The following is a 25,625-nucleotide window of genomic DNA, read 5'->3' as shown; positions in this document are numbered from 1 at the left end:
TGGCAGGAAAATGTAATTTTTCAGTTTTGGCGGGAAAGTGTAATTTTTTGTTTTTCACAGAAAAAACAATTTTACGATTTTGACAAGAAAACATTTTTTTTTGGCGGAAAAACAAAATTCAGGTCTTGGAAAAACGCAACTTTCGAATTTTAGCAGAAAAACGTAATTTTTCAGCTTTGGCGAGAAAATGCAATTTTCGGATTTTTGTGGAACAGTATAATTTTGCGGTTTTGATGGAAAAATAGAATATCTCATTTTAGTGGAAAATGATACATTAATGATTAAAAAATTAAATATAAATATCATTGGGGGGTCCGTGAGCATTTTTTGAACATGGTCTTTATTAGATTTAGACATTTTTGGATCATTGTCCAAGAGAGACCGGCAGATTATGGCTCAAAAATAATAGTCATGTGTGGACAGCCCGGGTGCTGGACGGACCAATTGACACCTCTGACTCTATGTGGTGGTATGGTGCCGTGCTAATGGCAGATTTACATGAGGAATTCTGAGAACATGTTTGCAGTCCAAGAAAAGTAAATGGGAGACAAACACAACCAATGCTGAAATCTAAGGACTGGAAGCATGCTTGTGTCCTTGAAGACGTATTATTATGCCTATGCGTTTTTATCCTAAACCGAATCCCTATCTTAACTCGAACCAAAAAACCAATATCTCATCCGAACCATTATACAAAAATATCCGAACGGGACTTAATTAGAGCTTCGTACTTGGGATTTTCGTACAACCCGAACCAAACCGAAATCCAAATTAGAATCCGAAAATAGTTAAATATGTTAATATTTCTATATATATTAAGGTAATTTAGATATTTTAGAGCCTTTTAAAGATTTATCTAGTTTGTTTTATTTGTTCTTTTAAATACATTTGAGTTAGTTTAGGTTTAACAAGTTTTTAGTTAGATTTTAAAATAATTTATATATTTTAAGTAGTTTATTGTTAATTTTTAAAACTTTTTAACTATATTTTAGGCGATTTTAGACACTGATTATAATCCGATCTGAACCGAATCCGGAAAAGAACCAAACCGAATCCGACCTGAAAACTAGTAAAACCCAAATGGAACTTATGAAATAAGTCAAGGAGCGAAGCCTGCTTGACCAACGGGAGAAGCCAACTCCGTTCCTCCAGCTTCGCCGAAGAAGCTAAGTTCCTCCGAAGCGAAGCTTAGCGAGCTGGCCGATCACTACATAAGCCGCTGGCAAAGAAAGCTTGAGGAGAAATATTCATTCGTTGCTAAGCCAAGGTCCCAGGTCTCCGAGTCAGCCCCCGTTTTTTCGAAGAATCCTGCACCCATGGGCATACGGCCTGGCAGTCCTTCCCTTTCTGCCGGAGCTTCATGGGTGTTGCCCCGTTCCCCAATCAGATATGATATTTGGATGTGAGCTATACTCCGCGAGGAGCCAAACGGGCGTATGGCCTTGCCATTGGACCTCTCTTCCCGTGTGACTAGAAATGTTCAGTGACAACCTCTCAGTTGTCATTGCCTGGCCTCTCTTGCTACCGCGGTAGCACCTAGTGTGGTCAGCACCAATCGTGTTCGGGCAACGAAGCTTACACTCATTCACATTGGTTCATCCTGCTGTGCCCCGGGCCTTTTGCTCTCCGTAAAAAAAGGTGGCCGGCCTTTCATCAAAGCCCAGGAATCCGCTGGACATCTCAGCGGCGGGATTTGATACCCGCATCTGATCGAAGTTTCATTTTATTAGTGCCCCCAGATAAAGGAGAGCTCTTTGGTCGCTTCGCGCGGGACCAACGGGTCACACGACAGGTTCACGATCGACTTTGCACGCTCCATCCTTCGCCTTCAAACCCCGAAGAGCTTTGAGTTGCTTCGCCCTTTCGCCTATCGGCTTGGCAGGCAAGCTACCTTGATCCATCTTCGGCTTCGATTTGTTATGCCCAGCAGCTCCAACAAGCCCTAAAGTATCTTGCCGCCTAAAACTCTGCCAAGAAAGCCCTGCTTTACCTTTGATCCTATGTGCCCAAAGAATGCTATTCGTTCTCCACTTTCGGACCTCGCAAAGAGAAAACGTGCTTTTTCCTCTCACTTTCTGTCTCATTCGCGGAGCGAAGAAAGCGGTAGGAACCCCAGCTACCGCTATCCTTGGGAAACCAAAAGAGCTAGCAAAGGCAAGGGATGCAGTCTCTCTCTTGGCCTTTGGAAAGGAGAAGGCAGAGAAGAAGACGTCCTTCACTAAAGTTTTTGTGCTTCCTGTGCCCTTACTAGCAAAGGCGCTCTTATACGAAGACAAAGGAGGCATTCCGGTAGGAAGGCCGACCACTACATAAGCGGGCCATCAGTCCAGGAGAGATGCAAGCTACCTTTCTTTGATCCACCTTCCCAGGCAGGAAAGAGAACGAAAAGAGGCCACTGATGGTGTTCGTGGTAGGTTCGAGGATCTTGCGCGGCGGAGCTAACTCCTCGATCGTGTTCATTTTTTTTTGGCAGCCCCCCTTGATGCATCGTACTGGAGCAATCTGAGAAGAACGATTAGGGTCATATTCTATACTCTCTACAATGCCCATAGAGGAAGTGCTTCGTTTCAGATCAATTCTTCGCAGCAATCGCTTCGAGCCACCCCCTCGGTGAAAAACCGTAATACGCCCTGAGGAATTCCTACCAGCAGAATTTCATGTTCTCAAAGTGAATTGTCTAAGTGCTCTTGCTCTCCCTGGTCTCATTGTCTATCTCGTAATCATTTGATTCCGTCTGACTCCTCCTACTCCTCCTTCTCCTCTTTCATCGTCGTTAGTCCTTTTGACATAAGATTCTCGGCCACCTCTGGTCCGGGTGCTCAACTTGACTTTTAGTAGATCGTGACTATGATTTTAGATCGCTGAGTTATTTAAGCAATTCTTTCTATATTCTATATATTATTATTTATATTATTTTTGAGTCTTTCTTTTGATAAAAAAATTGGATTCCGAACAGAAGAAGACAAGACTTCTTCCTGTATTAGTAGTGAAGGAAGAATTAGTGGTTGGTTTGATTGTTGACCAATGAAAAGCATGGGAGAAAACCAAGAAAAAGGGGACATAGAGATTTCTTCTCTTATGAGATTGATAGTTTAATCGCGGGGGCGGCCCGGCAGGCTAGCGATCAGAAAAGAAAATCGATTCTATATACGTTATAGTATGGAAAAAGATCTGACTTCGTTAGAAGAAGATGAGCTGCCTAGATCTTTGTATGTCCAGGTCTCGGTAACTGAAGAAAGAATGCCCAGGTGATTAAGCCCGGGTAAGTGAATATGAATTAGAAGAAGTTTGAATGAAGGGAATGTAAGTGAGTGAAGCAAGAACAATGTTAGCCATAGAGGTTCCTCCAGCTTCGCTGAAGAAGGGTTCCTCCGCAACTAAGCCAGTGACCAATGAAATGAGAGGAGAGTAGCTGATGAAATGAGGGGTGAGTACGCAGATTGTGAACCAACTCATGGGCTATTAAAATGTTGTCAGATATAAGCCTTTCCGAAACAAATGCAGACTGTGTAGGAGACACAAGGGAAGGCAGAATCGGTTTGAGTCTTGCCACCATGATCTTTGATATGATCTTATACATGACTGAGCAAAGACTAATGGGTCGCATCTCTGTCATTAACCGAGGATTGAGCTTCTTGGGGACTAAGCAAATCTGAGTCAAATTCCAATCCACTGGAAAGGATCTTGTTCGAAAAAATTCCTCTCCTCTTGGTAGTAGCTATTAGTGAGTGATCGGCTGCTAGGACAAGAGGGAAATAGCACCGAGGAACGCCTCTGATCTTCCTTGCGTCTGTCTCTTCCGATTTCTTATCCGCTTTGAGCTCTGTTAGTAGCTTGACTTCCTCTAGTAGCTAGTTTAGAGTTCCTATCCTAGCTGCTAGCTGGTAGCTCTTCTTTCCTCATATCTCTCTTCTTGTAGCTAGGCAGTTAGCTGTTCCTATCCGACTAGTAGGAAGCGCGGCTATGGAACTAACAGAATAGATAGAGCGGCAACCAATGCTATTAGGAGTTCTTTTCGATTTCTATCTTAGCAGCTAGTAGTCATATCCCTATTAGCTTTCTTGTTGGCATTCCTTTCGTAGTTAGAGTGCCATATACTTGAATTCCATTCGGTCTTGCTGAGCTTAAAAAAGCGCTCCTTTCTCACCTATGTACTCTGTTACCTTAGGAATATCAAAGGGTTGGACCATTGTCTGGAATGCAGGTATATAATTGTCGGGAGTGAGCCTAGCTTCCCTTCCCGTGCCTAGCTCTCCTGGTTCCATCCATCGTGAGAAGGAAGTGCAATGATTTTGCAGTCTGCCAGGCTGTCGGAGGCTCCTGGCGCAAAATGGGAAAAGGACGATGACAACCAGGAGGTGGGCTTGGAAGCAGCCATCCTTTGAGGCCATATTCTCTTTGACTCGGGCGCGTGGGAAGACTGTCCTGCCGGGTTGGAAAAGCACTGAGTGCGTCCCACCCAAAAACAACTCAGACAAAACGTAATCCTAAACTTGCTGGTGGCCTGAAGGACTCATTTTCTGGTTATTCAGTTGTCTTCCTTGGTTCCACCCTTCAATTCATTAAGCAGATCGCCGGAGCCAACTTCGGGTCTTATCATCTTTCTGTTTCTGTCCGACTTTTGTACACTGGATTGAAATGATTCTGGAGTGACTTCTTTCATTACGAAATTTCAGCTCTTTAACAGAAGAAAGCTCTTCCCTCATTGGTGGCTGGTCACTCGCCTTTGTTGGTTCAGGGTTTGAATGCTGTGGACAGGGAAGAAAAGGGGGGGGGGTCAAAAGTAAAGTCTAAGCGCATTAAAGGTTGGGTGCTGGTTAATGTAGATCGTGTTCGGCAGGAAAATGAATCAACCAAGCCCGGGACCTCTTCTTTGACTTTGAATAGGCGTGCGCTTTAACGAGCACGGAAGGGGGCCTCCAATCTCCCATTCATTCGTAGGCGGGGCTGCTTCTAGCTTTCACCTCGAGGAACGCCAGTCTCTCGACTGAGAGGAACGCCTGCCGGCTTTCTATATAATAGAGGGGCTATTTGTTCTCGAATCGGAAGGAGTGTTACGGGGCGCCCATGCGCTGGAGGTCAGAATCACGCTTACGAACGTCGGGATCTCGCTCCCTGTGGCTACAACTACTGGTCCTTCTGCCAGATCTCTACTCCCCGAAAGGTTACTCTCCTTTCTACCGAGCAAGCTCCATTCATGCCCAACCATCGCACACAAGAGACAGCCCTTCGGACCTATGGTGAACCAGTATCGTACTCTAGGCGGTCTAGTGAGAGCAAATGATCAAGCAAGAACGTGCCTACATCCGTTGATGCACTTCGTTGACTAGTGAAGGTCATATGACTCTTTAGGCCCACGTTGCCACTGGGGTCGCTCATCTTACTCTAGGGTAGCACTCTCTATGGAAAGAAGAGTGGTTGTGCTTCACTAGCCAAGTCCATGCAGATGGGGATAAGGGGGTTCACTGCTGTCTGATATCATCATATCTATTTTGACCTAAAAGCTTCCTTGGAATATCTAAGAGCTAATTCTAGACTATCTTTTCTCTTAAAAAAATGGGTAATAAGAAAACACTTATTATCTTTTTATTTGCAAGCAACATCTGCTCAAAAAGAAAAGGAAGCAGGAGGTGACCTGCTTCGCGGGATCGCCTTACGTATAAGGACCTGATCCACTCTAGGCGAAGCTTTTTGGGGCGAAAGCTACTATGTTATCTTCCAATTGAGTTGAGAGAGTTTTCAATCGAATTCCAATTTCTCGTTATATAAGCTATTTCGAATTGAATGATTTAAAGATCGAGTTTCAAAAATACCGGAGAAAAGGTGATGCAAACAGGAAACCTGCTTCGCCCGTTGATGGTCCAAGCCCAAGTATTCATTCCTTAAGGAGCTGGACGTATTGTTCAGCTTCCTATGAAGCTAGGCTGGCACTTAGAAAGATTGGACGAGGATGGAGGGGGCACATCTGGTGGTATCATATATAAGAGAGAGATTCTTTTAAGAATGATCTGAAATTATCAATTTCATAAGAGAAGAAAGAAAGTAGCCTAGTTCAGATGAAAAGGTATGCCACAATGCTATCCGAGTTCGCAGGTGTCGTTCCGGCCTTCCGAACTTTTTCTAAAGTGCGAAATCAACCTATCAATTGGTAGAGTACAAGATCGAAAAGAACGCTATAGGCAGGTGTTCCTCGGCGCTGTCCGTCTTCATGGCCTCAATAATACTCAGTATTGTACTGGACTAATCCGTTTCGCAGCACGGAGTATACCTCAATCTCCGTTAGTTCTGTTTCGGCTTTTTCCCTAATTTCTCACTCCCACTGGACGACATGCGGATAGAGAAATGCGACTAAGCTAGATTCAGGAACAGCTTCTATTAGTACACAATCTTTTTGAATATAGATCAGCAGCGGATGTTGCGACAGTAACTGCAACATCGACAACAGCCTTCAGTCGTCGAAGTAAGGAATTACTAGGAACAACTTTCATTCCCATGATATGCGCCAACAGGGCTTTTAGGAAGAGTAGTAACAGCGCCAGTAACCGCTTTCTTTATTCCGGACTTTCAGTAAGGAATGATAGAACAGCTGATACAAAGATAGTGAGAAAAGCTGATATGCTTAAGCGTCGAAAGGACTGTTTGCTTACGTGCCAGATTGTTTTTCTAACTAGCCAGTATAGTCACAGCTGATATTTCTATACGAAAGAAAGCTTTAATAATAGATGCGATTGTGAGCAGGCTTACTTGTCAGTGCTGGCTTGTATGCGCTTTCTATTACAGCAACAGCTTTTATGCGAAAAACAAGAAAAAGGAAAACTGCAGCTCTGCGACATAACCAGTCTTGCAGAACTGGAAGAACGAATTGACTCGACAAGGAAACCAAGTCAAAGGGTTGCGCCTGACAGCCAAGCGCCAGTTTTTGTAATCTCTTTCCTTCCAAGGAGTCCTTGTCTTCTTGCATCACGGCCTCGATCTACGCAATGAAAACATATTTCCTCTAACTGCCTGTAAAGTCAGAACTCAACGAAGAGCATTCATTTATGATGTAACTATGTACCTAGACCGGCCTTACCTGATACATTATTAACTTGCTTCCCATAGGAAGAAGTTCTGCAAGCCTCCATATGATTGATTCTCGCAATGAAGTCTTCCCGTTGATTCCACTTCTTTCTCCCCTGACTCAGTCTAGCAACCCCACCTTGGTCTCGTAGCCCACTTGTAGCCATCACTACCGCTGGTCTTTGCTCATAGTCACGAATAAGCTTCTCCTAAGTCCTCTCAGCAATTCAAAGATGAGACTGACAGACTTCTATTAAGTAATCGGATAAGACTGATGCACTCACTTTTAAGACTTCCTCGATCTCCTACCCGGCTAAAAACTAGAAGTCAGCATTCTATTCTAATCTCCGGCCTTTATTATGCCAGGGGTTCCTCCTACACCACTTAGACTGATGTGGAAAATTGATCCCCGAGTGGCTTTTTCCTACGGTTGAGTCATCTTTCGCTTCAATACCTGGAACTGAAACGAATTCGGATGGAGAAGGATTCAATAGTTCATCATGCGCTGTCCGAAACCGTACTTCTTCCCACGAAAAATCGGAATTAGCTTTAGCTCGAACCTTGATCTGTTGCTCAAACTCTAATACACTGTGGTATCAGGTGGCACTCGAGTTCTTTGTGCCAGGTGTCAGAAAAAAAGTACGCAATTTCCAAGCATCCTAGTTCAGCGTGCATCATCTCTTGTCTCAATGGAAGGCCATGGCCTTCAAAGCGGATTCCGCCGGAAGCTAATCCAGTGCTTGTTGAGCGGGGGACCGAACATGAATTATACCCATAAAAGGTCCTTCCTACCCCTATTCTAAAACCCCCTTACCCTCTGAGGGCACGGGCACACTTTCAGGAAGTAATGTAGTAAACAGTCGAATTTCAAATAGAACTATGGTGACCTTGCAAAAAAGATCTTTTCTTCGTTTGAGTATACCTTTCCTATGACTATTAATCCTGATGAAATCCGTGAAGTTTTTACCTTGTTTTAGAAGCTTTATTTGGCGTTGAGTGAATATGGGCTAACTTTGTTACCTTATCTTCTTCTTTTATTCATAGGAATAGAAAGCACGATTAAGCGGTTTTTCAATGGCAAGTGCCGGTCGTCGGGTGGCTGAACCAACCCCTAAGGCGGATCCACGTACTGATGAATGCCAGCCATCCTTTATCGAGTAGCCTTGACTATTCAAAAACCCTTGCTGATTCGATAGCCTGAAAAAGATCGACCACGATTTTGATTTCTGACTTTGACGCCATACCAACTCACTTCTTTCTCTTTCCTTACACATACTTCTATAGCTTGCTTGATGACTATTCTGAAAGACTGATTGATTCTGATGGATGATCCATACGCGCGTGTACAGTTCTTTTTGAATGGCGAAATGGCTCTCCTGGAGTGAGAAGGCAGATCGATGAGGCACAAGAGTGCTAGGGTGACTGAGGTGGGTGAAAGATTCAATTCATTTTCCAATTAGTAGCCCCTGATAAGTTTCTTGGGCTTCCAACTTGGTCATAAGTTCCATTTGGGAATGTAAGTGAAGTGGCCCAAGTATCTTGCATATTTCCAATGTGAGATCTTCTCTCTCGAGACAATGGTACGTATAATCATTAATCTCGCAGAATCCATCATATTCCCTCCAAGACAATGCTCTTTTTCTAGCAATTTCGGCGGAACTGAGTCTTCTATGGGCTGTCCGCTAGTGGGATGATCGGGCACTTTCAGGGCCGGATTAATGGGTCAGGGTGTGGACACACTCTGATACCATGATAAGTTCCGTGGACTTTCAACTTAAAATCAATTGACGAAGTAGAGTGGCTGAAGTATCTTATATATTATTCAAGTGCCTTACATATTTCCAATGTGGGATCTTCTCTCCAACAGCCTCTTGAACGCCCATGTCTACGTATTATATACTACTATGATTATTGTGTGATCAGTTGAGAACATATGTGTAACGCCCGACCCCCCACTGCTAATAGGCCACCCACATCTGCTCTCTCGGCCCGTGGGCTCCACCCCATCTGACGGGCGGCTCGAAAGTCTTGTTTACTGACCCTGCAATCACCACATGACTTTTCCCCGTGCTTTGGCCTCATTCACACGGTATCGCGAATCACTTCCCGATAGGTCACCTATCCTTTCACTACTCCATCCAAAGCACGCTTAAATCTAGAGTTCTAAACGGATGTGTGACGGAAAAAGTAAGTCAACTTTGGTGACATAGATAGTAAAATCAAGTCTATTAAGTCTTTCCACTAGAAATCGGGATGTTACAATATGATCATCATGTTGCTCAGATGTTCATTGAAAACATGTTTGAGTGCAGGTATACAAAATATCATTTTGTTACCTCGCAGGTACGAGATTCTTCTGTCCTTTTCCTTTTTAGAATATAATCGTTTTGAAATGGTAAACTCTTATCTGCTTTATGTTCTCTTAGTGATCAATGCAGTCACACAGCTGAATCGGATGGCATATCAAAGATTCGTAAGGTTTAAAGAAGTTTGAGAGTGTGAATGAAGCATATCTACAACACAGACTCCATTCTCCACGGAGCCATTATTCAGGCTTTTACACATAATCTTACTGATAGTTTTATACTAGCCACAGATTTCCTTTTTTACTTAGAGAAAGTGCATATGAAACTTCTTCATTTTCTAAAACTGGAGTTTGGTGTAACCAGTGAATGAAGAACTGGGACAAGCTTGAGAGGTACTTTCTTGACAACCGTAAGAGTACCAGCTTCTTCTATATCGATGTCTCTATCCGTCATCCCATCAGGCAACTTCCAGTCGAAGAAGTAAAGTAAGTTCAAGAGTACCAATTCAACAGTAGCCATCCCCATAGCCATCCCGGGACATATCCTTCGACCAGAGCCAAATGGTAAGAGCCCGAAATCTTGTCCTTTATATCCCACTGGACTATCAATAAACCTATCGGGGTTAAACTCTTCTGGGTTTATCCAGAGTTTGGGATCTCGTCCTATGGCCCAAGCGTTGACCAAGATTCGTCTCTTTGGAGGAATATCATAGCCTTGAACCTTGATGTGAGCCATAGTTTCCCTTGGAAGCAGAAGAGGAACTGTTGGGTGTAATCTAAATGTTTCCTTGATCACGAGGTACAAGTGCGGAAATTTACCGATATCTTCTTCGGTGATTCTCTCCTTACTGTTGCCAAGGCGGTCACATATCTCTTCTTGAAATTTCTTCATCACTTCCATGTTTCTTGCAAGTTCCGTCATTGTCCATATCATGGTGATGGCCCCAGTGTCTATCCCAGCAAGAAATATATTCTACCAACAAACCAATAAAGTAAATTAAAACTTTATGTTAAATTTGAATACTAACGTTTTTAAACAACTCTTAGATTTACCGCGAGAACCCCCTTGATATGATCTACCGTGAACCTCAAGGAATCATCTTTTCCTTGTTTATGTATCACTTTCAACATTAAATCTATAATGTCATAGTGATCTTTTGATCTTTGAGGACTCAAATGATCATCGATCATATGTTGAAACAGGACATCGAGCTTGAGATAAACATCATTGAGCCTCTTGCGTTGTCCCGAAAGCAAGTCAAAGAGCCATCCAACTCCCGCGATGGGGAAGAAATCAGAGAAAGCAAAACTAGCTAGGGCAGTCTCTCCTTCGAACACAAGCTCATCGATCTTTTCTTGATCGATAATCTTGCTCTCGTGGAAACTCTCACCAAAAGCAACTCTAAACAAGATACTCGTGGTTAGACAAAAGAGGGTTTTGCTCAAATCAACTGGAGATTGCTCCACCGAGGATTCAGGCAGTTTCTTGGCTAGCAAGTTACATAAAGAGATTATGAGAGCTTATGTAATTCACTAGAAATGTACACGATATATGTATACACAGTAGGAAACTAGGTTAGAGGTCTAATGATTCTAATGACACTAAGGTCCTTTACATATATGGATTGGTTTCCTTAATACTCTCCCGCAAGATGGAGGGGGTGTAGTCAGTCCAATCTTGGAACATGCTTGTTGAAACTTTGATCTTGGTAATGATTTTGTTAACGCATCAGCAAGCTGATCATGAGTGGAAAAATGGGAGACTCGGAGAGCCCCTGAACTGATCAGATTGTGGATGAAGTGATAGTCGAGCGGAATGTGTTTCATCGTTGAGTGAAAAACCGGGTTGGCACATAGATAGGTAGCACCCACATTATCACAGTAGATCACTGGAGCTTTGGAAGTCGGATGCCAAGTTCTTGGAGGAGAGAACAGAGCCACAATATTTCAGATGCTGTATTGGCGACAGACCGGTATTCTGCCTCAGTAGACGAGCGTGCCACAGCTATCTGTTTCTTAGATGACCATGAAACCGGGTTACTGCCAAGATAGATAACATACACATTTTTAGAGACATAGTCATCAGTGTCGCCTGCCCAATTTACGTCGGAGAAGCCATGAAGTGTAAGCGGAGACTGCCTGGATAGAAAAATCCCAGAAGTATGAGAACCAGCCAGATATCGCAGAACTCGCTTTGTAGCTTGCCAATGCTCAGTCGTAGGAGAATGCATAAATTGTGATAGTCTGTTGACTGCGAAGGAGATGTCAGGGCGTGTGAATGCCAAATACTGAAGGCTACCGACAACCGAACGATACTCTTGTGGATTCGCAAGAAGAGTACCTGAACGCAGAGTAAGTTTCGGGGTTATAGGCAGTGGCGTAGAAACGGGTTTAGCATCAAGCATCTTTGTCCTCGTGAGTAAATCAACGATGCATTTCCTTTGATTGAGATGTAAATCTTGCTGTGTTCTGATGGCCACTATACCCAGAAAATAATGTAGATCAACAGGGTCTTTGATTGAAAACCTGTCCGCAAGCGACTGAAGAACTCTGGAAATTGTTGACGAGTCATTTCCTGTCACGATGATGTCGTCTACGTAAATCAGGACGTATGTGAATGTTGAGGCAACGTTCCTTCTGAAGAGAGACGCATCTGCTCGTGAGTTGATGAACCCCGTTGATGTAAGATGTTGTTTCAGAGCCATGTACCATGCCCTAGGGGCTTGTTTCAAACCGTAAATCGCCTTACGTAAACGACAAACATGAGACGGATGATCCTGATCAATAAAACCTGGTGGTTGTGTCATGTAGACTTCTTCTTGGAGTTCACCTTGGAGAAAAGCATTGTTGACATCTAGTTGCTTGATTTCCCAATCTTTGTGAACTGCAATATCGAGAACAAGCCGGATTGTAGTTGTCTTGATTACGGGACTAAAAGTTTCAGCATAATCAACACCATATTGTTCTGTGTTTCCTCTCGCAACCAAACGAGCTTTAGGTCGTTCAACCTCACCATTCGGAAGATACTTTGTAGTGTATACCCGTCGGCATCCAACAAGGTTTTGAGATGGGTGAGCCGGAACTAAATCCCACATATGATTACGAGCATGATCATCATATTCAAGATACATAGCACCACGCCAGATCTTATCTTTCAACGCTTGTGTTACAGAAGTTGGTTCAGGGGAAAGATGTCGGTTTTGGTTTGTTTGTTTGGTAAGGTAGCCAAATTTGTGGTTTGGTTTGTGAATTTGGTTTTTGGATCTGGTTTGCATAGAATGACGATTTGGAGCATTGGTTTGATCTGGTATGATGGATGTCGCTGGAGTTGAAGTGGTTTGTTGGGGAGGATTTTGCGGAGTTTCTGTTGTTTGTGAAGAAGAGAGCGTAGGTGGGTTTGTTTGTAAGGGAGGAATTGGATTTTGTGAGAAAGTGTTGGCCGGGTTTTGGGCATGAGAAATAGGGTATGGGTTGGTTATTTTGGGCTTGTGTTTGTGGGTTTAATGGCTGGGCTTGGGGTTGAAGCCCATTATTGTGCTGGGCAGAAGGCCCAGAGTGGAGAGGGAGAGAGTTTGACGGATTTAGAGAACATACCTGAGATGTCGATGGCGGTGCTGGAGTTGTTGATGACGATGGCTGGTGAAGAATCTCGCAGGGGTTCCGCGGCGGTGGCATCTGTAGAGACGTCAGTGGAATGACTGAAGCTGGTGGTGTAGTAGAAAGAACCGGAGGCGTTTCAGTTGCAACAGAGACAGATTTATTATCTTTCTTGAACGGGAACTCATGTTCCAGAAACTGAACATGACGTGTCGTGAAGATTCGTCATGTCGCCCTGTGTAGGCAATAATAGCACTCTGAGTGATTGAATATCCCAAGAAGACACAAGGAGTTGATTTTCCTTCAAGCTTGTGGTTGTTATAAGGTCTCAACCATGGAAAACACATACACCCAAAAACTTTGAGCTTCTCGTACTTTGGTGCTGCTCCAAACAGTTTCTGATATGGCGATTGATGACCAAGAACCGGTGTTGGCATACGATTGATCAAATAAACTGCCATGGAGAAAGCATAGGGCCAATACGATTTTCGTATACCAGCTGTCAAAAGAAGTGTGAGACCAGTCTCGACGATATACCGATGCTTGCGTTCCGAGAGACTGTTATGCTCTGGAGTGTGAGGTGGCATCGTCATGTGGGAAATACCTTGGCTTGCAAGGTATGCTCGTAAAGCTATGTATTCCCCTCCATTGTCAGAATATAAAGTTTTGATCTTTGTGTTGAAATGGTTCTCAACGAGTGGTTTGAAGGCTTGGAAGATATCTTGAACTTGGGATTTTCTTTTGATAGGGTAGAGCCAAGAATATCGAGTATAATGGTCTACAAAAAGAAGATAGTATTTGTGGCTGTCTGTTGAGGTTATTGGTGAAGACCAGACATCAGAAAAGACATATTCCAGAGGTTTAGTTGAGACAATGAAGGATTGTGAGAAAGGAAGTTTGTGACTTTTATTTGAGAGGCAAACAGAACAAGAAAAAGAAGTTTGAGAAGCATGCGACAATGGTAATGAGAACTGGGAAATAATTGTGTTTAGAACTGAAGTATGGGGATGGCCGAGCCTCGAGTGCCAAATAGCCAAGCTAGACAACGATCTTGTGGAGGTGAACATTGCTGTCGCCTGGTGTTTTGAAATCGACCACTCATACAGTCCTTCTCTAGTTTTGCCTTGAAGAAGTGGAACCCCCGTGCTGAGATCCTTCACCTGAAAGGAGGCAGGAAAGAATTCCACCGAAACATTATTAGTATTGCATAGGCGGTAGACAGATATCAAGTTCTTGTGCACATCAGGAACACAAAGGACTTTATCTAATAACAAGTTACGGGGATTAGAGAGAAGAATCTTAGAACCAGTATGTGTTATAGCCATGCTTGATACATCTGCGATCATAACCTCATCTCCACCATGGTATTGTTGATGTAGTGACAGATTGTTCAAATCGGCAGTGAGATGATGGTTTGCACCACTGTCCAAGAGCCAGCTATCAGCCGTGTACGCAGTGTTTCTTTTTGCTTGCAAGATTAGCACGAAGTTGCCATGGCGTAAAAGGAGAGCTGGTTGGAGGCGTCTGAACTGACTGGAACGAATGAAGTTGTGGACATCTCTTAGCACCATGACCTTGAGTTCCACAGATCTGACATCGACCTAGATAAGGTCTTGGTGAACGATTTGTGTTCCTGTTGTTGTTGTTGTATTGTTGATTTTGCCAGTTTGAGGAGTTGTTGTTGCGATAGCCACTGTTGTTGTTGTTGCGATAGCCACGATTGTTATTGTTGGAGCGCTGCTGAGCCACATTTGCGGTGACAGGAAAGGTTGCTGCAGGGGATGGAGCTTGAGACTGGAGACGGACTTCATGGTTTATAAGACGCTCATGGATCTCAGTGATGGTAGGAGGAGTGTCCCTGGCTTCGATCTGATCCTTCACAGGCTTGTACTCCTCAGGTAATCCTTCTAGAATAGCATCGATCTGATCTTCATGATCAATACGGCTTACCGAGAAGAGCCAACTGGTTAAAGCGAGTGGTAAAGCCCTGAATGTAAGTGTCGATTGTCTTATCCTCCTTCTTCCACACTCTGAGTTGTTCCTTGAGTTGTTTGACATGACCACGGCTCGGTTTTGCGTAGGTGTGTGATAGAGTCTGCAAGATCTGAGAAGCATTAGAAGCCCTGGACACAATCGGCTGAAGGTTTGTGGTCATAGCACCGATGAGAGCACTGAATATAAGGCGATCTTGACGCTTCCAGAGAATGTGTTCTTGATTTTTCGTAACCACACCATTGACAGTCACGGTTTGTGGAGGCGAAGCAATGGATCCATCAAGATGATCTGCAAGACCATAACCATCAAGCAAGGCTTGAGTTTGGATACTCCACATGAGATAGTTATCGGATGTAAGCTTGGTAACATTCGCCATATTGATAGAAAGGAGGTTTGGTGTGTTTGGTACGGTGTTGTCGTTGAGAACAATGGGAGTGATGTTGGCGGCCATGAGAATTTTGATAAAGAAAAATTTTGATTTCTAGGTTTTAGGATCTGCTGCTCTTGATACCATAAAGAGATTATGAGAGCTTATCTTATATTCACTAGAAATGTACACGATATATATACACAGTAGGAAACTAGGTTAGAGGTCTAATGATTCTAATGACACTAAGGTCCTTTACATATATGGATTGGTTTCCCTAATATTACACTCCTCTCTGATATATCCAAAAGACTGGACCTTTTTGAAAGAGAAAAACTCTCGCACCAAGAACTTACGCCGCTCTTTTCACTCTTCACTGTACTGCGTAAAGCCGATATCCTTAAAACCCCGAGAGATTAGCCTCGACCCGACAAGCTTAGGCCTGGTGCAACAATCTTTGTCCTAGTTCTGAGCACTTCTTCAGCTGCTTCTTTCGATGAAATTACCGTTACAGGGACCAAACCTAAGTGAACAAGCATGACATGTCCCATTCTTTCGGCTAGACGTTGAAGTGACCTGTGTGAGGCAACCCTCCAACTTGGTGTAAGTTTCCGATAATCGGATACTGTGGAGGGTTTGGAGGAAGATTCCATTTAGAGCGTTTGATCTTCTTTCCGACAAAGATTAAGGAAGCAAAGGTGATGAGAAAGAGACACAGAAAAGAGATTGCCATTTTTCTTTGTTTAATGAGAAAATGAAATTGATATTGCTTTTTAAGTATCTTGGTAGTTCCAAGAGGCAAGAAGAAAACAAAAATTCTATTGGATTCCATTCAGATATGCTTCAAACTCATCTCAAAATACTGTAGAACTTTTGGAAGTTAATATTTAAATAATGTAATATATTATATAACATAGTGAAATAACTTAGAGAAAAAGACAAAAATAGCACTAAATCAAGTTTTTGTTCTCAAATTAGCACTCAAGGTCAAAAGTCACAAAAATAGAACTTAATGTTTTATCAAAAATCACAAACTTAGGGTTTATAGTTAAAGGGTGGGGTTTAGGATTTAGGGTTTAGGGGTTAGGGTTTAGAGTTTAGGGTTTAGAGTTTAGGGTTTAGGGTTTAGGGTTTAGGGTTTAGGGTTTAGGGTTTAGGGTATAGGGTTTAGGGTTTAGAGTTTAGGGTTTAGGGTTTAGAGTTTAGGGTTTAGGGTTTAGAGTTGAGAAATGAGGTTTTGGGGATAAGATTTCAAATTTTGAAAAATAAAAAAATTAAAATTTTCAAAGGATAAACTTAGAAATGTGTTATTTTGGTCATTTTAGTTTTTGAGTGCTATTTTTGTGATATTTTTGTGATATAAACTTAGAAATGTGCTATTTTGGAAATTTGTCCAATAACTTAATCTTTGAGTTGATTTCTCTATAGGACACATTTTTATCTTTTTGACATTATAAGACACAACACGATGGAGGCATACTTTCACGGTTTCCCAGACAGCTTTTGTACAGAAATACCCTTTGCCCAACCACATGAAATAAGATAGTGTAATTGATTTTCTTTTGTTTAGTTAAGCGATGGGAAGTCTGTTTGTAATCTAGTGAGGAAAAAAAAGTAGGTATACTAAAAAGTGACAAATTGCAACCTAGATGGTGGGTATACAAAATAATCTAAGGGTTGTAGTATTTTTTTTTACCTCCATCATATTTAATTCATTATTATTTCATTTCCTAATATGTAAATAAATATATAATAACTGTATAAATGTCTAATTTTTTTTCCTTTTTATTTTGATATCCATATATATATAGTTTTAATATTTTATTATATTTTCGAATTTTATTTTACTAGTTAATGGTTTCATGTGTACATGAAAAATGTGGATGTGACTTATGGAATGTTTGATAAGAGAGTTGTGTATAAATTCATATTAGAGATTATCTTTATTTTATTTTATTTTGCTAACATTTGGAGATCATCTTTTATATCCCATCATATTATGTTCCTTATTATTTGTTTTCTAATATGTAAATTCAAATGTAATATATGTATAAAATGAGTTTTATATATATTTTGATATCCATATACTTTATATTTTAATATTTTATTAAATATTGCAAAGTATAAGTTATTGAATATGTCTTCGTGGACGTGGACATAAAACATATGGATAAAAGCTTTAGCGGTCGAACAAAACGTGGATGAGAAAGTTGTGTACACGTGAATGAGGTTTATCAAATGTATATGAACTCTTGAAGCTGCCCAGTGTATAAATATGAGTACTGCAAGATGCTCTCATCTTGTATATGAACTCTTGAAGCTGCCCAGTGTATAAATATGAGTACTGAAAGATGCTCTCATCTCGTAAGTGTGCTTTCTCTGAAATAAAACAGTGTGCATTTCTGTTAACACCAAAAAATGTGGACAAATAAAAAGTGGACATATATGTTGTGAACATAAAACTCAGCAAAGAAAGAAGAAGAAGATCCTAACCAAGATAAATTTTTTTAGCATATTCAGCACACACTTGAACGCATCGATCATAAGCTTCAGCTAGCAAACTCAAACTCCCAGGACGAACCATATCTTGGGGTTTCGTCACATCAAGTTCAGGAGAAGTAGGTGTAAGCTGTAGACATGGACACAATTAATGTATATAAGAAAATGTGGACAAGGATTAATGTTGATTTGAGAAACGTGGTTTCACATTACCAAGTAGATTGTAGTCTTTAGGTCCTTCACTTGCGTATGATCGAGCTCCTACAAGACATTGAAAAAACTAAACTGTGAATAGAGCCACTAGTAACCAAACACAAAGGAGTATTGACACGACATACAAACAATCAATTAAAATGCCAAACAAGTAATACTAGATCAAAAATGCTAGCCTTGTTAACTAATGTTAATAGAAAAGATGTGGACATGGATGGATTGAGAAAAACATGAAAAAATCTTATATACAATTTATAATCTCCTAAAATTCTTTTTGTGGACAACTATTACCTGTGAAAATAACTGTATCCATATGCAAAGTTGATATTAGGATACTCTTCTAAAACAGCAGCAGGACATGAATTCATCAGATTGAGTGCTGTTTCATCATTAGGCTTCTCAAACTCATGAACTAAAGAAAATCTATAGTGATTAAATAGGTAAGAAGGCGGAAAGAAAGCATTCTCGACCAATAAGTATAAATAAACCATTCATCAAAATTGAGTTCCATGAACAATGGGAAACATTAAAGACAAGTATAAATAAATCCTTCATCAAAAATTGAGTTCCATGAACAAACAATGGGAAACAATAAAGACTCAGATGAATAATGAAACTACAACAAATATAAGTGGGGGCAAGCAATATTACTCCAAATCCATCAAGGGCGTAGTCTATTTCACCAGAATCTACAAAGTCAACAAGACACCATAAAGAACCTCATGAACGGAACCAAAACGATTACTAATTTAAAACTTAAAACTTTAAGAAACTACAAAGTCAACAAGACACGATGAACAACCTCGTGAACAAAACCATAACAATTACTAATTTGAAAACAGAAGCTTTTACCAACTTCTCATATCTTTTCTTAACAAAATATACGGACCATCCCTATTGACATTCTAATACGAAGAAAGAAATTGATATTTGAACCTGTAAATTTCAAAATTGAGCTCGTCGTCGCGTCCTCTCCACACCGGAGCTCGGACCTGCTTGCCGTCCCGTCGTCCTCTCCACAACGGAGCTCGGACCTGCTCGCCGTCGCATCGTCCTCTCCTTACCGGAGCTCGGATCTGTTCGTCATCTCTCCCGTCCACAAAATCTAAAAGATTTGATTCAATTGGGAAATTACAGCATAAATAATTACAACAAGTCAAAAAGAGTTAAGGAATTCGAAATACAAACCCCCAATGTCGATATGCGGTGAAGAAGGTTGACTATTGAGCTTCCCTTTCTTCTTTGACTTTGATTTCGCCACGGTTTTTTGAACCTGAACAAGGTTTGGGGGTAGAAGATGAAAGGGGATCGTCAGAAATTACGAAAGTGATTTCAATTTTTGTCTCGAAATATGAGAAATAAAAGATGGATTTAATTTTACTTTTAATTGAAATGTGTGTCCAATCGGACAAATTGTTGTTTAGTTAGGAAAAGTTAGATACGGAAGAAAGGATATCAAGGAAATACAAAGTTAAGGGTATAAGAGATAATTGACACACAGAAAGTGTGTCTCCATCAACATGCGTCTCATTGTGTAAATAGAAAGTGGAAATGTGTTTTAAAGGGTAAAAAATTCTTAATCTTTATACACATAATTTATTCTTGAAACCATAGACAATGTCCTGTTGAAGCTCATATGCATAAGTGCAGCACAACAACTTCAACATATTATTACCTATCTCGTATTGGGGTGGCTACACATTATTACAACGTCATTTAATTAATTAATATCACAACTTCAACATATTATTACCAGAACCAGAGGAGCTCTCAAACGGTGGCTTTCCAAGAAGACAACGGTGGAGTATCTGAGTTCTTAAAGGTGGGGACCATGGCCGTGTATCTTTCTCCTTTTACAGACTCTGGCTGTCCGATGGTCTCGAGCTCAGACATCTCTTCTGGAGTGAGTTTCACTGATAAAGCTCCAATGTTCTGATTGAGGTTGTCGATCTTAGTGGTTCCTGGGATGGGGCAAACATCATCTCCCTGGTGGTGAACCCATGCAAGGGCTAGTTGTGCAGGAGTGCATCCTTTCTTCTCCGACATTGCACAAACCTTGTCGTATAGAATCTTGTTGTGGTCTAAGTTTTCCTCTTGGAATCTTGGTAGAGTCTGCAACAAGAAACAGATTCTGAGCATATGTACAGTCGGTGTAATTCATCATCAATCAAGTCTTTCAAAGCAGATAGTAGTAGTTGCCTTTCTGAAGTCATCATTGTGCAGATTCTCAACAAGCTTTGGTCCTGATGCAAAGAAGCCTCTTCCTAGAGGACTGTAGGAAACAATCCCTATCCCAAGTTCCCTAAAGAAGGAAAATGAACATCAATATTGATGAATATTGCACAAAGAAACAACGATGTAATCAATATACCTGCATGCCGGGACAATATCTTCTTCCACGTCTCTCGTCCACAAAGACCACTCTAGCTGCATTGCAGTAACTGGGTGAACAGCATGTGCTCTTCTGATAGTTGAGGCAGAGGCTTCAGACAAACCGATGTACTTTATCTTACCTTCTTCAACTAGCTTCTTCAGTTCTCCCATCTTGGAATTTATAGAGAAAGAAACTCATGAGTCTCACTGAAGAAACCCCTCAGACAATAACCCAGCAGTATCAAAAACAGAGGAATGGACCCGGTTCTGAGATTTTGGGGGATATAAGACAATTTATTAACTGTTTAGAGATTTTTGTGACAAAAAAAAAACTGTTTATAGATTTTTTTTTCTACGGATTTGGGGCCTATATATATGTAAATTGTTTCTAAAATTTTGGAGTCCAATGGCCAATGTTTCACTAACCTATGTTCGGAACCGGTTCCGAACCCATGCGACAGAAGCGAAAACATGTTTTTATTAGTTCAATTCTATACGGAACTAAAGATAGACCTACTTGGAAACTTTGCAACAGCATGTCATGGAGGATGACATTGTAAAGAAGGCTTACAGTGATCTCGATAGGTACACGGGTATCAACCCGATGCTGATAATAGAGATCAATGCAGGCAACATCAAGCCTCTTTAAACTTGCTTCACAAGCAAGCCTCACGTAGGCAGGATCTCCTCTCACCTCTCTCTTCCCCTCTGCATAAGTGGCTCCAAACTTGGTCGCAAGCTCCACTCTCTCCCTCACTCCATCATACTTAAGAGCCTAACGGAGGAGGATTCAAACATCTCAACAATGACAAATCATTTCTCCAAAACAAAACATGATAAAAATCGCGGATCTGAACCTTGCCGAGGAGAAACTCGTTGATCTCAGGACCGTAGACGTCGGAGGTATCGAAGAACGTAACGCCGGAATCAATGGCGTGGTGGAGAAGAGCGATGGCGTCACTTTCGGGCTTGGAAGGACCGTAGAAAGAGGAAATCCCCATGCAACCGAGGCCCTGAGCCGAGGCCTCAAGGCCTTGGCTTCCCAGCTTCATCCTCCTCACTTCGCAAGCTTTCGCCATGGTTTTCTCTCTCTCTCTCTCTGGATCGTGTCTAGCCTCTGAAGCTCGGCTATTGCTGGACATTTGTAGTTTTGTTGGTGAATGAAGAATATGTCCGAATTTAAATTTGACAACTTCACGGTTTACAAAACTGATTTACTATCCAATTGTGACAGGATAAACTGGTTATCCTTTTGGTTTAGTTATTTAATCTCTTTGGTTTAGTTCTTTAATAATTGGTTTAGCTTTATGGTTTAGTAAACAACTATATGTAAACGTTTATCCCTTTGGGAAGAATCAATATAAAAACATAAACTTTATCTTCTCTCTATCATAATCATCATTCAACATCTATCATCATCATCATCACACGAATCCAGCATCTTCGAGATGATATCTCTTCCCTTTTAGATCGTCTTCTAGACCTGTGTTCACCAATCTTCGGATCCTCGGTGGGTTTCTAGATTGGATCTCTATCTACACTAGTTTTACTGTCTCACCAATTTTGATATTCTACTACATAATCCGAGATTGTCGATCCTATAATTAGTAACCAAACCGGTTGGTTTGATCTTGTTAACTCTTATGTAGTAATTCGCGGTTTACAATTTGGTTTACCATCCAATGTGATAAATTTACTACAAATCAGATCCGACGACCGACTGTTTCGATCCTATATCTCAGTAACCAACCGATTGGTTAGGGCTTTAATGGTTCTTTAAAACCATTTGATCGGTTATTTTTCCGGTTTTGTGTCCTATTTTGAGACACATTTTTGTCGGCACTGTTTGTCTAAGGGATCGTTTTTATAAATACATATTTTTTTATACAAAAATATATTTTCATCCGAAATTTTTTCCAAAACTTATAATGTTCCAAAATAGAAATTTTTATAAGAAATTAACTATAAGTAAATTTGAAGGGTCTAAAATTTTTCTTGTTCATAAAGTTATTGAACCGGCATAAACCAAAGGTATATAAAACTTAGCGGCGCTCCAGTCACATGCATTCTCAAAACCAGTCACCAAACATATGATAAACTTGTGCAATCCAAATATGGTTATGCTGCTTTCCAAGAAGACAATTGTGGAGTTTCAGAGTTCTTGTAAGTAGCCATTATGTTCCAATGTCGTTCCCCTTTCACTACATCCGGTCTGGCAATGGCTTCAAGCTCAGCCATCTCATCAGTAGTGAGTTTCACAGATAAAGCGCCAATGTTGTGGATCAGGTTTTCGATCTTGGAGGTTCCTGGAATGGGACAGACATCATCTCCTTGGTGGTGAACCCATGCAAGAGCTAGTTGTGCAGGAGTGCAGCTTTTCGTTCTTGCTATCTCTTGGACTTTCTCGAAGACAATCTTGTTGTGGTCTAGGTTCTCCTTTTGGAATCTTGGTAGATTCTGTGAACAGAGAAAATAGTAACAAACAGAACATAACTACGATGACTCCAAATCTTGAAGAGAGAACTGAATCAATCGTGTACTTGCCTTTCGTATATCACCTTGCTTCAAATTCTCAGCAAGTTTGGGTCCTGATGCAAAGAAGCCTCTTCCTAGAGGGCTATAAGCTACAATTCCAATCCCAAGCTCCCTAAAGATGTTACAAGAGATGAGATATTAAACATGTAAACGAAGAGAAAAATGTAATGGCTGATTCTGATTCTGACTCCTCACACACCTGCAGGTAGGAATGATATCTTCTTCCACCTCTCTCGACCATAAAGACCATTCTATCTGCACAGCGGTTAGTGGGTGAACCGCATGCGCTCTTCTGATAGTTGACGCAGAGGCTTCAGACAAGCCAATGTATTTTATTTTACCTTCTTCAACAAGCTTCTTCAGTTCTCCCATCTTTGAAAACAAAGTTGCCAAAACAATAAGTTTAACTTTTTTAACTTTTTAGCAAAAAAAAAAAAATAAGTTTAACAATAAAAATTTATAAACAAAAAATTAGCTCAAGGAGCATAATAATAGTCTTCTCAATCATCACATTAAAATGCATGTCTCAAACTCTAAGTTGTTCTCATAAGACTTATTATTACTACTAATCAGATTTTTGGTTGCTCTATGAAATATATCAGTAACTTGGGACACAAGTTTGGAGTAAAACTGAAACCAAGAAGACATTACCGTGACTTCGATGGGGACAGTGGTATCAATCCGATGCTGGTAATAAAGATCAATGGAGGTAACACCAAGACGCCTTAAGCTAGCCTCACAAGTCGACCTCACATACTGTGGATCTCCCCTGAAACCAAATTTTCCATCTTCAGAAGCAGTGATCCCAAACTTTGTCGCCAGTTCCACTTTCTCCCTCAAACCATCTTCCAAAGCCTGTCAAGGGGAAAAAAAACACAAACAGATCCACAGATCAAGTGTTTGATGATTGGGCATGCAGCTTAAGCCTTAAACTCTAATTCACAGCATAAAACCCCAATCCCAAGTCATATCACCAGTTTGTTACCTTGCCGAGGAGCAGCTCGTTTGTCTCAGGGCCGTAGAAGTCGGAGGTGTCAAGGAATGTGATTCCAGCTGTAATGGCATGACGTAGGAGAGCGACGGCGTTGGTCTCAGGTGTCGGAGCTCCGTAGAAAGCGGAGAGACCCATGCAACCAAGTCCCTGAGCCGAAACCTCAAGCCCTTGGCTCCCCAGCTTCATCCTACGAACTCCGAAAGCTTCTTCGGCCATTGATGAATCAATCTTTTGAAGATTAAGCAAAAAGATGCAGCGAAAATGGGTTAACACTTAACACACAGAAAAGAAAAGGGTTTTTTGAGCATTTGGAAGCAGTAGAAGCGAGTGGTATTTATAGCACTGGAGTCAGCGGCCAGTTTTTAAGGGTTCAAAGTTAAAACTGAAAATTAAGAGGACAAAACAAATTTGTAGTCTTTCTAGGATTTTCTATTCGGACATGACTGTATTATTGTTTAATTTTAATTATGACAAAATAAATTAAAAATAGTCTTTAAACTTTGACGTCACTGCTGACTTCGGCCTTGAAAAATAGATTTCTTACTTTCTTTTGTCAACAAAAATAGATTTATTTCTAAAAGCTTAGAAAACTATTTCTTAAAGAAAAGCTACCCAGTTGATAATAAAGGTAAAAACTTTATTTTATTTGTTCTTTCCAATATAAAAATTTATTATTTATAATATTTATACTGTGAAAACACAAACAAAATATATAAAATTAAACAAATAGCAACTACTCAAATCATTAGGAGTTGATAAATATATTTTGTTTTAACATCGATGGCCTAATATAAAGAACATGAAAATAACGCATAAAAATAGAAGTATTTCCCAAGCTTATTAAAAAATCACTTAATCATACAAAATTTAAATAATTAAAATCATGAAATAAATATAGTTTTTACCAAAATAACCCAAAATTTAAGTTTGAAGGAAAATATAAGCATCTTATTCAATCAAATGTAAATGTAATTTTAATGGATAGTGAAATTAAACTATAACCTTATAACCAAATAGAAAACTTTGAGAATTTTAGAAGAAATTTCGAATTTAATTTTATAACTAATTTGTAAGATTTTAAAATTTATTTTCAAGGAAATAAATTGAAATCATGTAAATATAAAAATTCTGAATTGTGTAAATTAAAATTTAATAAAATTGAATAATTAAGAAAGAAAAATATTGTAAATCATGTTTACCAATAATCTTCTATATAAACAAGGTCAAAACTCTAAAAAAAAAAAAAAGATAAGCAATTCATGTGACAAATAGCAGCTAAAACTAAGATTTTATACTCTACACGCTATACTCCTATTTTAAAATCAATAAAAACGATGACTTTGATTTTCTTGATCTCTTGATTCTAGCATAGTATCACCAAAACCATCATTTATTTGATCCAAACTTGTATCATCTATATATAGATGGTTTATAAAAAGAAGTAGATTTAACCAAACCGTGTTGATTCAAGCGGTAAAGAAGTTCTGGCTGTAATTTCCGGCATCTGGGTTCGATTTGCATGGGTTACCTAGCTCACTGTTCAGTATGCAGAAAGATTTTTTGCCGGAATACTGGTGAAGGAAAATAACATTGGAAGCACCATTCATTCTCAATTTGAAGTGTGAACTGGAGAAAGTAAATCTATGATTACGTTCCAGCAAACATGATTTTTTTTTTTTGCAATAGTG

The 25,625-nt window shown here is 40.4% G+C and overlaps 5 protein-coding genes and 1 pseudogene across 5 annotated transcripts; all 6 read right to left on the bottom strand.

Annotated features, from left to right (window-relative positions):
* Positions 1–1,073: 1,073 nt before the first annotated feature.
* LOC111205203 (60S ribosomal protein L2, mitochondrial) lies at positions 1,074–3,261 on the bottom strand. The gene is given in 3 exon segments (XM_048770108.1): positions 1,074–1,470; positions 1,799–2,315; positions 2,317–3,261. Coding segments are annotated over 3 exon segments (1,170 nt in total). The 5' UTR covers positions 2,707–3,261; the 3' UTR covers positions 1,074–1,207.
* A 3,451-nt stretch (positions 3,262–6,712) lies between these two features.
* On the bottom strand, positions 6,713–7,226 carry LOC111205204. The gene is made up of 2 exons (XM_022700683.1): positions 7,089–7,226; positions 6,713–6,973 (listed from the first exon to the last, which is right to left on the bottom strand). Exons 1-2 carry the CDS (start codon positions 7,224–7,226, stop codon positions 6,713–6,715), a joined length of 399 nt encoding a protein of 132 aa, XP_022556404.1.
* Positions 7,227–8,230: 1,004 nt separating this feature from the next.
* LOC111205668 lies at positions 8,231–8,509 on the bottom strand (the record flags this gene model as incomplete). The annotated part of the gene is made up of 1 exon (XM_048770106.1): positions 8,231–8,509. A coding segment is annotated over one exon (279 nt), but the record flags the coding sequence as incomplete, so codon positions are not given.
* Positions 8,510–8,631: 122 nt separating this feature from the next.
* Positions 8,632–16,216, bottom strand: LOC106429102 (annotated as a pseudogene).
* A 3,374-nt stretch (positions 16,217–19,590) lies between these two features.
* Positions 19,591–21,750, bottom strand: LOC106429093 (probable aldo-keto reductase 3). The gene is made up of 5 exons (XM_013869836.3): positions 21,266–21,750; positions 20,980–21,183; positions 20,407–20,579; positions 20,235–20,337; positions 19,591–20,147 (listed from the first exon to the last, which is right to left on the bottom strand). Exons 1-5 carry the CDS (start codon positions 21,548–21,550, stop codon positions 19,806–19,808), a joined length of 1,107 nt encoding a protein of 368 aa, XP_013725290.2. The 5' UTR covers positions 21,551–21,750; the 3' UTR covers positions 19,591–19,805.
* A 642-nt stretch (positions 21,751–22,392) lies between these two features.
* On the bottom strand, positions 22,393–24,249 carry LOC106429092 (probable aldo-keto reductase 6). Its single transcript, XM_013869835.3, has 5 exons — positions 23,929–24,249; positions 23,595–23,798; positions 23,143–23,315; positions 22,953–23,055; positions 22,393–22,865 (listed from the first exon to the last, which is right to left on the bottom strand). The coding sequence occupies exons 1-5, from the start codon at positions 24,151–24,153 to the stop codon at positions 22,527–22,529; spliced, it is 1,044 nt and encodes a 347-aa protein (XP_013725289.1). The 5' UTR covers positions 24,154–24,249; the 3' UTR covers positions 22,393–22,526.
* Between the last annotated feature and the right edge of the window lie 1,376 nt (positions 24,250–25,625).

This window comes from Brassica napus, chromosome C9 (genome assembly GCF_020379485.1).
Source record: "Brassica napus cultivar Da-Ae chromosome C9, Da-Ae, whole genome shotgun sequence".
NCBI classification, from domain to species: Eukaryota; Viridiplantae; Streptophyta; class Magnoliopsida; order Brassicales; family Brassicaceae; genus Brassica; species Brassica napus.
The sequence above is the reverse complement of the archived record's forward strand: the minus strand, read 5'-3'. Positions and strand labels throughout refer to the sequence as shown.

What these genes read in the sequence shown, in the direction of transcription:
- LOC111205204 (XM_022700683.1), bottom strand. Translation starts at nt 7,226, where the DNA reads ATGGCTACAAGTGGGCTACGAGACCAAGGTGGGGTTGCTAGACTGAGT. An exon ending in CTTCTTCCTATGGGAAGCAA is followed by an intron (nt 6,974 to 7,088) that starts GTTAATAATGTA and finishes TTCATTGCGTAG; the next exon opens with ATCGAGGCCGTGATGCAAGA.
- LOC106429093 (XM_013869836.3), bottom strand. Translation starts at nt 21,550, where the DNA reads ATGTCCAGCAATAGCCGAGCTTCAGAGGCTAGACACGATCCAGAGAGA. An exon ending in GTGTACCTATCGAGATCACT is followed by an intron (nt 20,580 to 20,979) that starts GTAAGCCTTCTT and finishes ATAAATTCCAAG; the next exon opens with ATGGGAGAACTGAAGAAGCT. An exon ending in ACAATGATGACTTCAGAAAG is followed by an intron (nt 20,148 to 20,234) that starts GCAACTACTACT and finishes TTCTTGTTGCAG; the next exon opens with ACTCTACCAAGATTCCAAGA.
- LOC106429092 (XM_013869835.3), bottom strand. Translation starts at nt 24,153, where the DNA reads ATGGCCGAAGAAGCTTTCGGAGTTCGTAGGATGAAGCTGGGGAGCCAA. An exon ending in GATATCATTCCTACCTGCAG is followed by an intron (nt 23,056 to 23,142) that starts GTGTGTGAGGAG and finishes TAACATCTTTAG; the next exon opens with GGAGCTTGGGATTGGAATTG. An exon ending in AGCAAGGTGATATACGAAAG is followed by an intron (nt 22,866 to 22,952) that starts GCAAGTACACGA and finishes CTCTGTTCACAG; the next exon opens with AATCTACCAAGATTCCAAAA.